This window comes from Dromiciops gliroides, chromosome 4, assembly GCF_019393635.1.
Source record: "Dromiciops gliroides isolate mDroGli1 chromosome 4, mDroGli1.pri, whole genome shotgun sequence".
Lineage (NCBI taxonomy): Eukaryota > Metazoa > Chordata > Mammalia > Microbiotheria > Microbiotheriidae > Dromiciops > Dromiciops gliroides.
In genome coordinates, this window is record NC_057864.1 from 153,566,404 (window position 1) to 153,583,084 (window position 16,681).

A 16,681-nucleotide genomic window follows, 5' to 3' on the forward strand; every position below is an offset into this window, starting at 1 on the left:
AGAACAAGTAGCACTTCTTTCAATAGCTCTTTCCTGATTCCCCTGTTGTAAGTATCCTCTCCATCCCCTCCGTCACTTTGTATTTTTTTGTACATATGCCGTAGTTAGTTCTCTGTCAATATATTGCTTCCCCCAGTAAAATGAAAGTTTCTTCAAGGACAAGGATTATCTTCTTTTATATTTATATACCTGACACTTAGGGTAGTGCAAGTACTTGATAAATGTGTATTGGTGTATTAATTACTGGATGTATCATGCAAGAAACATTGGCCTGTCTGTAACTTTCAAACTTATTCACAATGCAGCTACATTATAAAAAGATATAACCTATGTTCCCTTATAATTTCATCACAAGTTTGTCAAATGAGTTCAAATTAACATCAGGATGCAAAAAAGATATTAACAGTCTGGAATGTTGGGCTGAATCTAATATAACTAATTTTTGTAAGAAAAATATAATGTCCATTACTTAAATTTAAAAATTCACCCTCACAAGTTGAAGATGAAAGAAAGACACGGGAGCAGCTAGGTGGCGCAGTAGATAAAGCACTGGCCCTGGATTCAGGAGGACCTGTGTTCAAATCTAGCTTCAGACACTTGACATTTACTAGCTTTGTGACCCTGGGCAAGTCACTTAACCCTCATTGCCCTGCAAAAAAAAGAAAAAAAAAGAAAGAAAGACATGGTTGGTTAATAGTTCTCCTAATTAAGATCTTGAGTGTTTAATAGATTGTAAACTTATTACGAGTTATTGGTATGATATTTTGACTTTCACAGTATTGGGATTTGAGGCAGCATTGAGAAATATAATGTCTAGAATGAAAGTAATGATCCTACATGCTCAAATTACATCTAGAGTATTGTGTTCCTTTTTGCACACCACTTTTTTTGTTTTGTTTGTTTGTTTGGTTTGGTCTTTTGTTTTGGTGGGGCAGGAGGGGTTAAGTGACTTGCCCAGGGTCACACAGCTAGTAAGTGTCAAGTGTCTGAGGCTGGCTTTGAACTCAGGTCCTCCTGAATCCAGGGTCAGTGCTTTATCCACTGTGCCACCTAGCTGCCCCCCTGCACACCCCATTTTAAGGACATTTATAAGTTGTAGAGCATCCAGAGGAGCTGAAGGACTACATGATGACCAATCGGAGGAACTGGGAATATTTAGTCTGGAGAAGAGAAGATTTAGGGAGGTCATAATTGCTACTCTAAGTATTTGAATGGCTCTCTCTTTAGCCTCGCAGAGCAAAAATAGGAGTAGCAGGTGGATGTTTCAGAGGCAAATTGATTTGACTTAACGGAAACATTTCAAAACAATTAGAGCCAACCAAAAGTGAAGTGAGTTGCCATAGGATTGGATTCCCCATCTCTAGAGGTCTTCAAGACTGAATGATCATTTAGGGCTATTGTAGAAGTAATTCTAGGTGAAATATGTATTGGATTAGATGACCTTTGAGGTTCATTCCAAATATGAATTTCTAGAATTCTGAGATCATTGATTTCTACTGGGATAGTTCCAAATTCCACAAGGAATTTAGAGGTTTCATTTTCTGGGAGTAAGAAGAGGTACTTTTCATTTGATTGGCAAGAGAAAGTTGACATGAAATTTGAGGACCAAATGACTCTTCTTACATGTCTGAATTGTTAGGAGCTTGAGGCATTGGACCTTGTCTCATCGTGGTTCACTATGTCATTCTTCCCAGGACTCAGCTTTCACCCCAAACGACCCTGGATCTTGACTAGTCTTCACAATGGAGTCATCCAGCTATGGGATTACCGAATGTGTACCCTCATTGACAAATTTGATGAGCATGATGGTGAGAAAATGAGTTCTAGAGGAGGGGGTTTTAACCTGGGGTCCATATACCTTTTTAAGAAAATATTTCACTATGTGTATTTTAATGTAATTGGTTTCCTTTGTAAGCCTGTGCATTTTATTCCATTCCTTTAAAAATGTCGCTCTGAGAAGGAGTTGATAGGTTTCACCAAACTGCAAAAGGAGTCTAGGACACAAAAAGATTAATTAAGTCTGAGGATTGTTGTAGCATCCAACTTCAAAATGTCAGTGATTTGTGACTATTACTGTGGGTAATTTTAAAGGCAACATGGTATAATGGAAAGAGACTAGGAGTTAGGTGAGACCTGTCTTCAGATACTGCCTGTGTGATGGTGGGCAAGTTATTTAACCACTCTTAAACTTAATTTTCCCGTCTATAAAATGAGAATAATAAACCTACTTTGCCAAGTTGTTGTGATAAAATGAGATAATGTAGGTAAAGTGCTTTAAAATCTTAAAGTATTATTTAAATGTCAGCTTATTATCATCATCATTATTATTACTCCTTCTACCAGCATAGATTTGAACCCATCCTAACCCTCTTAACCTTTACAGTTCTGGCCTATGTTTTCCTGTAGTCTGTAGAGAATTTTTCCAGTGTACTAGAGGCCTTCCTCTGGTTCATTTTGTATTTTGTAGTGTAGTACTTGTGACTGTCCATCTGTTGTCACTCATACTCAGAAAATCACTTGAATTTATATTGTTTTAGATTTAATAGGTTTGAAAAAGGTAATGATTTAAATGGGGCTTTGTACTACTGAATAGGGATTTTCCTGGAGGGTAGACATTTATAACTTATTTAACATATTTTCTCTGGTTTCTTCATGCTCCATCACCACCTCACTTTACCAGGTCCTGTTCGAGGCATTGACTTCCACAAACAGCAGCCACTGTTCGTCTCTGGAGGAGATGATTATAAGATCAAGGTAGAGAGAACATGATCTGGGGAAAATCAACAATGTGGGAAGGTTGGGAATAGTGGGAGGGAAAGGGACACCTCACTCAGATGAAAATCTTACTTCTGGCAACCTGATGAATTAGCAGGGAGGCAGCTGTAAACCTTGAAATAAATGGAAAAGATTTGAAGCATAAATAGTTGACCCAAAGTTATTCACACAATAAATTTTTCTCTGTGGGGTAGACAGGGCCACCCTCTGTCCCCAAATTATAGCAGCAAGACACAATAACAACAATTTAATTCAGCAAACATATGTTATTTGTATACTATGTGCTGAGCACTATTTTAAACCTTAGAAATATATAAAAACTGAATGAAGTATGGTCCCTGCCCTCATGAAAGTTAGAGTCTAACAGAGGGATACAGCATATACATGTTAATAATGGAAAAGAGCATGGTAAGTTCATAAAGGAGATTCAAAGTACTGCTCAGACACCAAAGAGAAAAAACCTTTATGACCAATGATAGATGTGACAGCTTGAGGCAGAAGAACTGTGGAACTTAGTGCACTGCCTGGCAGATATTGAGTGCTTAACAAATGCTTATTGATTGATTAGAAAGCAAACTTGTTTTCTACTTTCTTTCTCTTTTTTTTTCAGTACTACATACCTGGTGCATTTCATGTAGGATCAAAAGTCCTATGCATTTTGGTAGCTCACATTGTAATAAGTTATGTTCATAAAAATGATTTTGGGAAAAAAATTTTGGCTCTTCAAGAAAAAATTAATTATATTTAGTACATTCACTTTAGAAAAAAGGGAAGGATTTGGCATTTTAGAAGAAATTTCACGAAAAAAGAATAATGTGACAAAGGTTAGCATTTTTAAAAGTAAGCTTCAGTGGGGGCAGCTAGGTGGCACAGTGGATAAAGCACTGGCCCTTGATTCAGAAGGACCTGAGTTCAAATCCAGTCTCAGACACTTGACACTTACTGGCCGTGTGACCTCGGGCAAGTCACTTAGCCCTCATTGCCCTGCAAAACAAACAAACAGTAGGCTTCAATGATTTAGGACAAAATCACCTATATAAAGTTCTTCGTTCCCTGTTACTCTCTTTTTCCAAAGAGGTGAGACAGAGGAGGAAATGAAGCGAATGGTTAAATCACTACCAATGCATTGGGCCTATGGAGTTTGATAGGGGGATCTGAAGGAACACTTCAGTCAGTAAATACTGAAGCTTATAAACACAAGTATGCTTTGAATCTGTAACTTCCTTGAATGCAGTTGTTACTGCATTTTCACTCTTCACATTGCCTCATATTATACATGCTGTAGTAGATAGAACATTACACTTAGAGTCAGGAAGACCTGTGTTTGAATTCTACCTCTGGCATTTACTAGTGTATGAGAATGGACAAGTCTTCCTGTTCTGTGAAGCTGGGATAACATTTACAGTATCTACCTCATAAATTTGTTGTGAGACTCCACTAAGATAATGTCTACAAATGCTTTGCAAATCTTAAAGTGCTATTTAAATACAAGTTTTTATTATTTATATACATAATACATGCCAGTAGAATCCAAGGTCCTTGCAGGCAGGTGTTATTTTATAAAGTGAGAGTGTGAAAGTATGAATATCTGCACCATCTTTCATCAAACTAAAGGTTTAAAAAATGGTATCAGTATGAGGCACTTTGATTTTCTTTGAGTTATCTGCTATATACTATATTCTTTGCTGAGTTACACTTGTAAATGGCCTTATTGCCCCAAATGGGTTGAATTTTGAGAATTCTGATGGATTGAGATAAAAGAACCCTTTGTCCTGCTAATGGGAAGGAGTGTCATGTTGATGCTTGGGTCAATAATACCTAATCTTAAAGTTTTAGTTTTAGTTTTTAATTTTTCAATGTGGTATTTATTTATTTATTTTTTGCGGGGCAATGGGGGTTAAGTGACTTGCTCAGGGTCACACAGCTAGTAAGTGTCAAGTGTCTGAGGCCAGATTTGAACTCAGGAACTCCTGAATCCCGGGCCGGTGCTTTATCCACTGCGCCACCTACCTGCCCCCGATGTGGTATTTTTTAACAGCTCTGTTACTCAGCTCCTTACTTCCCCAGTCCTCTCCCTGGAAATATACACCCCTGCCTTACACAAATATAACACTATCAGGCAAAACCAATCAACCTATTTGAAATGTCTGAGATTATATGCCCTGTGCTACACCATTCAATTCTCTGAAGTCATGATTAGTCACTGCATTGATCAAAATTCTAGTCTTTCAATGATGTTTTCCTTTATATTATTGTGGTTGTCGTATAAGTTGTCTTCTAGGCTCTGGTGATTTTGTTTTGTATCGATTCAAATAAATCTTTCCAAGCTTTTTGGAATTCTTCATATTTGCTATTTCTCATGGTATAATAATCCTTTAAATAAACTGATAGATTGCAAAGTAAGCAAGATCAGGAAAGCAATAAACACCATGTAAATGGGGAGAATACACACACACAAGACACTGAATGCTGCATGATTATAATGAATAAACTTGGCCTCAAAGGAAAGATGAGAATATGAACCTCCCTTCATGCAGGCATGAATAATTATGAATGTGGAACATTTCATCTACTGTCAGACTGAAGTTCTGTGTTAGCTTTGTTAAGCTATTTGTTTTTTCTTTTTTATTCTTTGTTAAAAGGAATAGCTCTTGAGTAGGGAAGAGGGAAGAAAATATAAAAATATAAAAAATATTAAAAAAATAAAATATTTCCAACATTTTAAAAAAAGAACAATTCATACATAAGTCAGAATTTGTTCAGTCTCTTCTCCAATCAGTGGATACCTGCTTTTCTAGTTCTTTGCTACTCCAAAAAGTACTGCTATAAACATTTTCAGTCTATATTATTCAAAGGATTAGTTCTTCAGATAGAGGAAATACTTTTCCATCTCTGAGAAGGTTCCAGATTTTGTTGTTCCTCCTTTCTAGCTTCTCTGGAATGACTTAATATATCTCCTGAGTACTTCTTCCTTTTCCTCAATCATAGTTCCTAGACTGACTCAAAAATGTAAAAAGATAAGGCCAATTAAATATGTTGGGAAACTTGGAGCTCCAGTAGTAAATATCTATAAGGAGAATCCTAGTGTCCACATTTTCCACAGATATTCTTTGTTGACTTTTCTCTTCCATCTAGGTCTGGAATTACAAACTTCGGCGCTGTCTGTTCACATTGCTTGGACACCTGGATTATATCCGTACCACATTTTTTCATCATGTGAGTATCTATAATACCCCTATTTTTGGAAAATTTGTCTGTTGCTTTCCACACAGGAGTCTCCCACCTAAACACCTTTAAGAGATCATGAATTGTTAACAAAATGAGCGATGTTTGAACCCGTCTTACTCTACAGCATTGCTGGAGTTATTGTAATGTAGTTGATTCTCCTGCCACCCCATTTTCTTCTGCAGAGGGAAGAATCCAGGGTTGTGTTTATTTCTGACTGTTCTTACTGAAATAGTTCTCATTTAAAGAAGCAATGGGGAAAAAAATGGAGGGGAAAAAAGAAGAAGCAATGGGAATTTGATTTGGACCTGCCAACGATGAAAGCCAAAAAATGAATCTGTAGACTAATCTCATGTCAGAAAGCTTTATTACAATGTAACTTTTCAGATATGTATTTGCTTATGGCAAGTAATTTTAAATTATGGATTTTATTAGTTTTTGTCACTGCCTCCTGAGACAAAGGCAGACTTGAGAAAGAAGGAAAATAAGCTCTGTCTAAATAATTTCAGTGCTGATAACTGAAGTCCTACCTAGGGGGTAGATTTCCTCAAAGTTCTTCCAGCCCTGTGATTTCATTGAAAAACATTTTGAGAAAGTGGGTAGGATAAAGTAAGAGGTGACTGAAACATTCAAGACTAATAATAATGCTCATTAAAATAATCTAGGCAGCCATGCAAAAAGACTAATTTGGCATTTCCACACTTTAATTTTTTTTAAAAATTGTCCCTTGTTTAGAGCAAATTATCATGTTTGGCTCCCATATACCTTTCTAGAATTATTTCATATTATTCTCCTTTAAGCATGCTATGTTGCAGCCAAACCAATCTACTAACTGCTCCCCTAACTCATCACTCTCTTTACTATCTCAGTGCCTTGCCTCCTGTCTGAAACCTTTTCCATCCTTACCACTACTTCTTAGAATCTGTAACTTCCCTCATAGCAATTGTTAGTGCATTTTCACTCTTCACATTACCCTGTATTTATATGGTACAGTGGATAGAGCTCTAGACTTGGAATTAGAAAGATCTTAGTTTGAATTCCACCACTAGATTTATTGACTGTATTAGCCCCTTTGACCCTCAGTTTCCTGATCTGTGAAGCAGGGTTGATAACATTTTTAGTTTCTACCTCATAGATTTGTTGTGAGGCTCCAGTAAGATAATTTCCATAAAATGTTCTGCAAATCTTAAAGTGCTTTAAATATAAACTTCTATTATTATCTATGTACATATCACATTCCTCAATATAATCTAGGTTCCTTTAGGGCAAGTATTATTTAATTTTTGTTTAAATTGCCTTCAGCAACTAAAATAACACTTTACACAAAGTGCCTACTATGTAATTGAATTATAAATGTCAGGCAAGGCATAACAATACTGGTATCTTCTGGTGGGAAGGCAGACACTGGAAATGTTTTATGGGCTGGTCAGTTTTCACTAATAATTACTAAAATTGCATTCTTGTTAATAGTGAATTTCTGTCTTTGGGAATTCATCCTAAACCAGTCTCTTAACTCCCTTTTCTTTCTGTATTCCAATATCTTATACTCTAAAAGTGCTAAATCTAATGCAAACCACAAGTACATAGGAGAGAAGTCTCCATACTAGATTCATTTGCTTGAAGTACCAGTATGGTTGCCGATAGCCTCAGTGGCTCCTAGTAAATGTAGCTAAAACCTTAGTCATTGGAGTGAACCCACAATAATAATAAGGGGAAAAAAATAGGACTTACATGATAAATCCCTGGTTTTGTAATGTCTTTCAGGAATATCCTTGGATTCTGAGTGCCTCAGATGATCAGACCATCCGTGTATGGAATTGGCAGTCCAGGACCTGTGTCTGGTAATATAGGAGGCAGAGGAGTCATTAGAACCTTCAGCCTCCTCAATACTTCATAATCTGCTACATTATAGAGTACATTAATATCATTCTGACCCTCTTCCCAAAGGAATAATGCACTATTAGTTAATTACCTATTGCATTTTCCTGATGTTTAAAATTAAAAATTTTTAGTTATATATGGAAGCTCACAGTGAATGTTTGGGATCCTTTTTTTTTCCCCCAGAAACGTGGGAGGAGGGAGTGGTTAGTATAGACTTTGGAGATTTAGTTATTATCTTTGGTGATAGTTGGAGCATCATATGAAGCTATATGCCTGGACCCTAGCACAAGGACCTGACAGTTGAAAAATGGAAGAACACCTCAAATTCACTATTCTAAAAGCTTCACATGATGTCTCACAGAAATCTAGCAATTATTTCCCAATGTGAAGTACTGCAATTGTATTTGAGGTACCTGCACTATATTCCTAGGTTATTGCTGTATTTTCAAGTATCTTAAATTTGCTTTGGTGCTTGAAAAAGATATATTTTGTCTGAAGGTAATACAATTATAATTCTATGAAATCAGAACTATTTAGTTGGTAAAGAGGAGTAAGACCTATCAGTAAAGTCTCAAAACACAGTAAGATAAACATCTGTGATGCTTATCTGGGGAGAATGGTGTTCGATTTGAGAGTCTCTGAATGTCTTTTTTGATTTGATTGTTACAGTGTGCTAACAGGACACAACCACTATGTAATGTGTGCCCAGTTCCACCCTTCAGAAGACCTGGTGGTATCAGCTAGCCTGGACCAGACTGTTCGTGTTTGGGATATTTCTGGTGAGCTACCCAAATTTGAGGGACAGTATGGTCAAACTTGATGGAAAACTGCAATTGCCCAAAACAGTGAGAGTGGTTTACTTGGAAAAGGGACAGTGGAGACTGATTTGAGAAATGTCAGCACCTTTGTAGGGTCTTATTACCCAGAATCAGCTTTGATGGTGTTAAATGTCAGTGGATAGGGGAACTAGGTGGCGCAGTGGATAGAGCATCAGCCCTGGATTCAGGAGGACCTGAGTTCAAATCCAGCCTCAGACACTTGACACTAGCTGTGTGACCCTGGGCAAGTCACTTAACCCCAGTTGCCCCCCCCCGCCCCCCCCCACACACAGAAACTCAAATGTCAGTGAATAATAATCTCTAAGAGAAGTAGTTATTTGGAAGTACTCATAGTCCTAACTGTGAAGAAATTTTCAGTTTCAGATAAATCAGTTTTCAGGAAAAAAAAAAAACTTGAGTTTCATTAGCTATAACTGACCAGTTATCATGATTCACACTAGAGAAACAACAGCAAAATTGGTATCAGTTGAGAAAATGTAGTGTATTGGGTCAATACAGGGAAGCAAGACTCCTAGATCATCTTGTTAAAAAAACGGAAAGCCCCTAATATGAGACTGTTTTTCAAACATAGAATGAATTTTGATCTTCTGAATATGTTTTTGTAAAGCCCTTAACAGGGAGAGGAATGTCCTTCAAGATGAGGAATTCTACAGTTCAAAGTTTCGGGGTAGTTGTGCTAATCATTATTCCGTTTTATAACATGTATCATTGCTTTGAGGTACTAATTTAATTTAGATAGAATTTGCTTTCCAGATTAAACAGAAAACACAAATGAGAAAAGGGTATCACCTAGAAGAGAAACAAATTGTTAGATGTATGAAAAGAACTTTGTTTTGTGACTACAATCAGAAGCTACAGATCCAAATGCCAAGGCTATCTGCCTAATTACTTCTGTCAGCTCTCTGGGATATCTTTTTGTATTACTTATCTCAGAAGCTTTAGATCCATAGAGAATTTATGCTGTGAAGGGGTAGTGGTAGGAAGAGTCAAGGACCATAGAAACTGTCCCCTGTCCATCAGTTAAAGGGACAGGCTTCCTAAGGGTCCTTGCCCAAGTCATTTAGGCTAAGTAAGCAGCCTCAGTATTCTATAGACATGAGAACTAGCTCACCCTCTCCCAGCTGCTCTGCAGACCGGCAGCAGGGTGTGCTGAGGCAAGGGAGCACTTACTGCTACTCCAGCTGTTAGTAAACAGCAACAACCAGAGCAAGTTGAGAAGCTGGCACTTATGATGCATAATTTGGAATTTTGCCCATCTCAGTTCCTTAAAGAGTAGATGTAGCATGTAATGCAAGCCAGGGAAGTAGGCTTTTAAGAGCACCACCTGCAGATTCTTCAAGCTCTGTTGAAGTTTCTGCAAGAATTGGGGTCAGGACTGGTAGAAAGTCTCCTACAAAAGACTGATACTACGTGGAGGTGGGATGAGGTTGGAGCAACATTTGCCATTGCAGTTTTCCACAAGACTGATTGTGCCATTTGAAGTACATTACCCAGACACAGGACCAGCCATGCCAACAGGAGGAGCTAGGCATAGGCACTATGAGGCTGTCAGAGCCTATGTCCTCTCCTCACTGCCAACATGGGGGAATTTAATATCCATTCTCCCAGTAACCTAGCTGCAGCTTTCTACCACACACACTCCCTGCCCCCACCTCTCTTTCTCTCTGAGGATACAGGAGCCAAATAGGATTGGAACCCAGCCCATCCTGTTCTGGTGGTTTCTGGGATGGTCATTTAGAGCTTAGCTCTGCTCACCCCACGGGGCACTGCACATACTGCTTGGTGCCAGCATACTCTGTTCTTGGGGGCCAAGCTAAACCAAGTTGGGGCAGTTAGAATGCAAAATAACTACTTGGCTTATGGGCATGGAAGCCTAGATTATTGGTACTCATTTTTTCTTTAGCTTTAGTGAGGAGAGACCATTTCTCCACCAAAGTTAGGGGCCCTGACTCTGAAAAAAAGAGAAAGAGGTGGCTTAATCCTGGTGGTGGTGTGTGCTGGCTCATAGCAACATACAGTGCATGGACAACTGGATCATAACCTAATGGATATCTGTGGCAGTGAGAAATCTCTTGCTAGCTTTGGTACTAATGAATATTAGTTCCCCTTTATCATCCTCTAGTTTTTGCCTAAAGTTTGCAAAGTAGCTTCTGTTCTCTCTTCATTCCTAATAATCTCTTAACCCAAGAGGAAGACTGAACTTTATGGTTGGATTCTTGCCCAAGTTCCTTTCCTTTTCTAGAGTCTTGTGGACTCTCTTCAGTACTACTCTTTGTTTTTATTCAAGGGAGCACCAAGCATAGGTGAACAAGTTAGCTTCACGCTACTAGAAGCTGGGACTTTTCTAGAACCAATGCTGTTAATATTTAGGAGACAGCTTTTGACTTCTGATTCTGGGAACAATTATTTAATTGAAAATAAAATGGCCAAGCAACTGAAATATAGTGTGAATTCCCCTATTTATTTTTCTAAATCTCTGTCTTGAAAAAAAGGGTATAGCTCCTTGAGTGAAAACATGAGATGGCTTTGATAACAAGAATTTATTTACCTTGTTTAACCTCCTCATGAGGAGAAGACTAACTTCTTTCTAAGAATTTGAATCTTTCAAGGCCTCACCTTAGCAAAAGCTTCTGGTTAATACAAAAAAACCTTTTCAGTACCTTATCAGGGGAAATTGGCTATTTCTGCGGTTTGAGCTTTAAGTGAACTAATATTTTAATTATTTTATGTGCTTAACCCTTTGCATGCCAACCTTGTGTAACTAATCTCAGCATTTGGAATGCCTCTGTACTAAATGTATCTTAATCAGATGCCCGCATTTATCCTTATCCCTTTCCACCCCTCCCCCCCATTTGGAGAGTGCACCAAACTGGTCTGTTCTGAGTGTGTCTACTCTTCCCTCTGGATTTGTGTAGCTGCTGCAGAAATTTTCCATCTGTCGTTCAGTCTTAGTCAGTGGCTTGTCAAAGGCTCAAGTATTTCTTTTCTGAGTTTCTTTTCACTGCCTGTCACTATTCATCTGTCTATTTTTCCCCTCCCCCTTTCCTGGGTCATTACACGCAAGTGCAACAAAGGCTTCCACTCTGTCATAGAGCTTTCCCTTTTAATGTATTGGTTGATGCTTATTGGAGATGAAGTTCCTCCCAGCTGTCTATCTTTGTGCTTTCCTTTGATTCTGTTTCATGCATCAGGATCATTAAAGAAAGCTGACAGACCTTGTTAAAGAGACAAGATGAATAAGCAAAAGGAAGGTTCCCTGTGATAATCTGTTTATTAAGCCTTGAAAGATTTTTTGAAAACATTAGATTTGTTCCTCTCAACCTGTTGGCTCTTGAGTTTTTTCACACTGCTCAGCTAGGTACAGGAGACGAGATAAATCTGTCTCATCTTTTCCACCTCCTGGCAGTCTGCTGCTCCCATCTGGCAGGAAGTAGGAAGTATTAGTGCTTCTTAAAAAAATATATAGAAGCATGACTAGTCAAGTGGTTTGAGGTTTTCTGCAACTACTAAGTTTTAAACTTCTACAATTTAGCTGTATTATTTCAGAAAGGACAGTATATCAAGGATATCAAAGGTACTTTATTTTTGCCAATGCTGACTGTTTTGCAAAGCCATTATTCAAAAAGAAAAAGCATTAGACTAAAAGAGCAGAGTGGTAGGCCCACCACCTCTTTCAATATTAAGAAATCCGACCTTGGCCCTAATGGTCCTATTTGTTCATATAAAGTGACAGTGATAGCATCTATTCTTCCTAATTCAGTGTTCTCATGAAGCTCAAGTACAAGAATAAATATGAAGGCTCTTTGAAAATGATAAAGCACTATCTAAATAATAAATCATCTTGATCTTGTTTCTGACTACAAAGAATCATATGATCTGTAAATGGTTTCTAAAGATAGGTGTCTTGCAGCTGTATATGTGGGCCTTATACAGATATTTTGGTTTGGAATAGCATTACTTTAGTTTTCAGTGTTGTAAATTGGCATTATAGCCCCTTCTAGATAGGCTGTCTTTTAAAAATCTGAATAATCTACTTAATAATAAATTTGGTAAATTCTGTAAGCCTTCTGGGCCTTAGTTGACCTGCTTTTACTCTACTGTCCCAGCCCACAGTTATTTCAAACTTCATAGCAACTGTCTCTGAGACCCTTTTGAAAGTTTGAGTTCTTTGAAAAACCACTACTTTAAGAAGTTCCAGGGTAGCTAAGTGGTACAATGGATAGATCCCTGGAGTCAAGAGGACCTGAGTTCAACTGTGGCTTCAGACACTTACTAGCTGTTTGACCCAGGGCAAGTGACTTAACCCCAGTTGTCTCTCCCAAAAACCCCAAACAAACAAAAAAGAAGTTCAAGCAATGGCCTTCTCACAGAGTTTCTCTTTGGAATTTTTGAAATAACAGGGAGAAAGTTCTATAGAAAATGTGAAATTGACTCACTATTTAGGATCATTTCCAAATTGTTCAATAATTGGAAACAGGCCATTGCATGGGAAAAGAAGATTAAGTGTAGGTTTATAAAAGGGAATGGATATTTATAAGTACTGCTCAGCTTAGTGTAGAAAAAAAAACTTTTAGAAACTGTATTTTTGAAATTAAAAAAACGGTTTTTGGTGATTCTGGACTTGACAAATCTCTTAAAGAAAGGCAACATGATATATCATAGGTGAAGAGAACACTTTATTTGGAGTAAGAGGACTTGTATTTAAGTCCCAGTTCTGCCACTTAGTAGTATTATAACCATGAGTAAGTCGCTTCACCCAAATGATTCTCAGCTTCTTCAGCTGTAGTGTGATAGTGTTGGGGTAGATGATCTCTAAGGTCCATTTCAGGCTCTGATTATCTTTTTTAAACTATGTTACAACCAAAATGTCAAGCAAAGCTCTGACAGGTGATTGTTGTTTTGCCTGTACTGAACATTTTAAGGAAAGAGTATCTTGTCGTTTGTCCTTTTCTCCTGTCTAATTTTTTCCCCTCCTTTTCTTAAATGTTTGTCTATCACTGTGTCCCTCCTTACCTCTGATTCTTCACTGTTTTGTTAACATTATGTTTGCTTCCCCCATGCCTGCGCTTCGTGCCTCAAAGGCCTGAGGAAGAAGAACCTTTCCCCTGGAGCTGTGGAGTCAGATGTGAGGGGAATTACAGGGGTTGATCTCTTTGGGACAACGGATGCAGTCGTAAAACATGTTTTGGAGGTACTGTTTCTAAAACCAGTGATTAGGCATAGATTCCCCAGAAAGGGCTTAAGTGACCATATTGGTCTCAAGGACAGTTACTTCATTGTGCAAATCTAAGGAGAAGAAGGGAGAGACTGGATCATAGTCTCTACCTGCCATCACAAAACTAAACCTTTTCCCTAGCCTTTTGTAAGAATACCAATCAATGTTTTCATAAATATTTATTGAGTATCACCTTGGGATTACGAATGGGTGCAATTCTTAGTTGAATTGGGGGAATACAAAGAAGGAATAGACATGATCTCTGCCCCTAGTTATGGAAACAAAACATTTTACATGTAAAAAATAAAAATTGGATAATTCAGTTAAATAATTTGGAGATAGATAAAAACAATAATCTCTACATTTTACTTTACATTTACGGGGGAGGGGAGGCGTGGAGGTACAGTGTGAACACTAAGAGGTGGGAGATAACTGAGAAGGGAGTGTCAGGGGAAGCTTCACAGAGCAGGTGTCAAATGAGTTGAGCCTTGAAGGGGAGATGAGGATGGTGGGAAGTAAAGATAAGGAAGGAACATGTTCCAGAAGAGATGGCATACAAAATTCGGGAAAATAGCTAATAGTCCAGCTTGGCTGAAATGTAGAGTATGTATAGGGGCAAAAGTAATAATATAGTAAAGGTAAAAAGATTAGAAGAGAGGGCATGTGAATTTAGGAACTAGTATGCAGTTGGTAATACTGAGCAACTTGAAATGGTGATCTTCATTTTAAAATTTTAAAAATCATAATTCTAGGATTTTATCCACAGGAGTAAAATCAATGACACTAGCATCCTTTTCTATCATCTAGCATGAATCATTAATTTACTTGTGGGCAAGCTATCATTTGCAAAGCTATGTTAAAAGATTTGCTCCTGCATGACTTCTCCACAGGGTCATGATCGTGGAGTTAACTGGGCCGCTTTCCATCCCACTATGCCTCTCATTGTGTCTGGGGCTGATGACCGTCAAGTGAAGATTTGGCGTATGAATGGTGAGTAGGCCACTCCACTCCTGAGAACTAGGGACCCTAGATTTTGTGACATGCTCTCTTACCATCTATGGGTAAGAAGATACAAGCTTGTATGATTCTGTTCTTCATGTTAATCCTGAAACAGAAGCTGTTCTCTTCCCTTTCTTTCTAGAATAGCAGTTCAGCATTGTGGAGTTTGAATAAGAAGAGAAATTTTTTAAAGGGAATTAGAGAGAAATTTGAAACTATTGAGGAGATCAGAGAAGGAAGAAATACACTGATCAATTGAAGCAATTAGTACAGTTCTTTGTGGTGGTGCTGAACATTTGCTTGAAAGCAGTTCAGTATCACATAGCCAATATCAGTGACAGTAGAAGAGGAGGGAGAGGGTACTTCTGGTGACCTAGTTCTTCCTTTCTTCCTCCCAGAATCTAAGGCTTGGGAAGTAGATACCTGCCGAGGTCACTACAACAATGTTTCCTGTGCTGTCTTCCACCCTCGACAGGAACTCATCCTCAGTAATTCTGAAGATAAAAGTATCCGGGTGTGGGATATGTCAAAGAGGTAAGGGAGTTTGTAAAGATAGTTTTCATCATTTCTTTCTTTTTTATAAGATTTTGAGTTCCAAATTTTTCTCCCTCTCTCTCCCCTCCCCCTTTCCTAAGACAGAAAGCCATCTGATATAGGTTATCTATGTACAGTCACATTAAACATATTTCTACGTTAATCATTTTGTGATAGAAGAATCAGAACAAAAGGGGAAAACCTCAAAAACAAAAAAACAAAAAAGTAGAAACATTATTCAATCTGCATTCAGATTCCACAGTTCTTTTTTTCTGGATGTGGAGAGCATTTTCCATCATGAGTCCTTTGGAATTGTCTTGTATCATTGTATTGCTGAGAAGAGCAAAATCTATCACAGTTGATCATTGAACAATGTTGCTCTTACTGTGTACAGTATTCTCCTCCCAACCCCCTCATTTCATAGGTGTGAAAACAAGCTCATAGAAGTTAAACTACTTGCCCAGGGTCACACAGCTAGTAAGGGTCTTCCTGATTCCAAGTCCAGCACTCTGTCCACTATACCATATACCTCAATAACCTTGGTCATCTTTACTTTGGAACATTCAATATGTTGGTCCTGATTTGATTCCATTAATCAGTTTGTTAGCTTGTTGTCTTTCAGATTGAAGATTCCTGAGAAACTGATAGTTTTTCTATTTCTTCTTTTCTCCAATCCACAATAGGACTGGAGTTCAAACCTTCCGTAGAGACCATGACCGTTTCTGGGTTCTAGCTGCCCATCCCAACCTCAACCTTTTTGCTGCAGGTAAGAACCCTTTTTCCTCCCTCCCTGTTATTCCTCAACGTTTACAACACAGAACAGTTATTCTCCATCACTTTTTTTAAATTAATAAAGTATTTTATTTTTTTCTGTTACATGTAAAGATAGTTCTAAACTTTTGTTTATACAAGCTTTACAATTTCAGATTTTTCTCCCTCCCTCCCTCCCCTCCCTCCCCCCTCCCCTAGACAGCAGGCAATCTGATATAAGTTATATATGTATATCTATATATATCTATATATATACACATAATAACATTAATCCTATTTCTGCATTAGTCATGTTACAAGAGAAAAAATCAGAGCAATGATGAAAAACCTCAAAATAGAAAAAAAACAACAGCATCAAAAACAAAAGAAATAGTATGGTTCATTCAGCATCTATACTCTGCAGTTCTTTTTTTTTCTTTTTCTTTTTTTTTTTTTCTTGGAT

General features: G+C 37.8%; 1 protein-coding gene across 1 annotated transcript in view; it reads left to right on the top strand.

Annotated features, from left to right (window-relative positions):
• Positions 1-16,681, top strand: part of COPA (COPI coat complex subunit alpha) — a 41,401-nt gene that overhangs the window by 2,434 nt on the left and 22,286 nt on the right. The window contains exons 2-10 of the mRNA XM_044000251.1: positions 1,695-1,808; positions 2,681-2,754; positions 5,911-5,991; positions 7,765-7,841; positions 8,551-8,660; positions 13,802-13,911; positions 14,826-14,925; positions 15,333-15,468; positions 16,152-16,234. Of these exons, the coding sequence (XP_043856186.1) occupies positions 1,695-1,808; positions 2,681-2,754; positions 5,911-5,991; positions 7,765-7,841; positions 8,551-8,660; positions 13,802-13,911; positions 14,826-14,925; positions 15,333-15,468; positions 16,152-16,234 (885 nt within the window). The remainder of the gene's footprint in view (positions 1-1,694; positions 1,809-2,680; positions 2,755-5,910; positions 5,992-7,764; positions 7,842-8,550; positions 8,661-13,801; positions 13,912-14,825; positions 14,926-15,332; positions 15,469-16,151; positions 16,235-16,681) is intronic.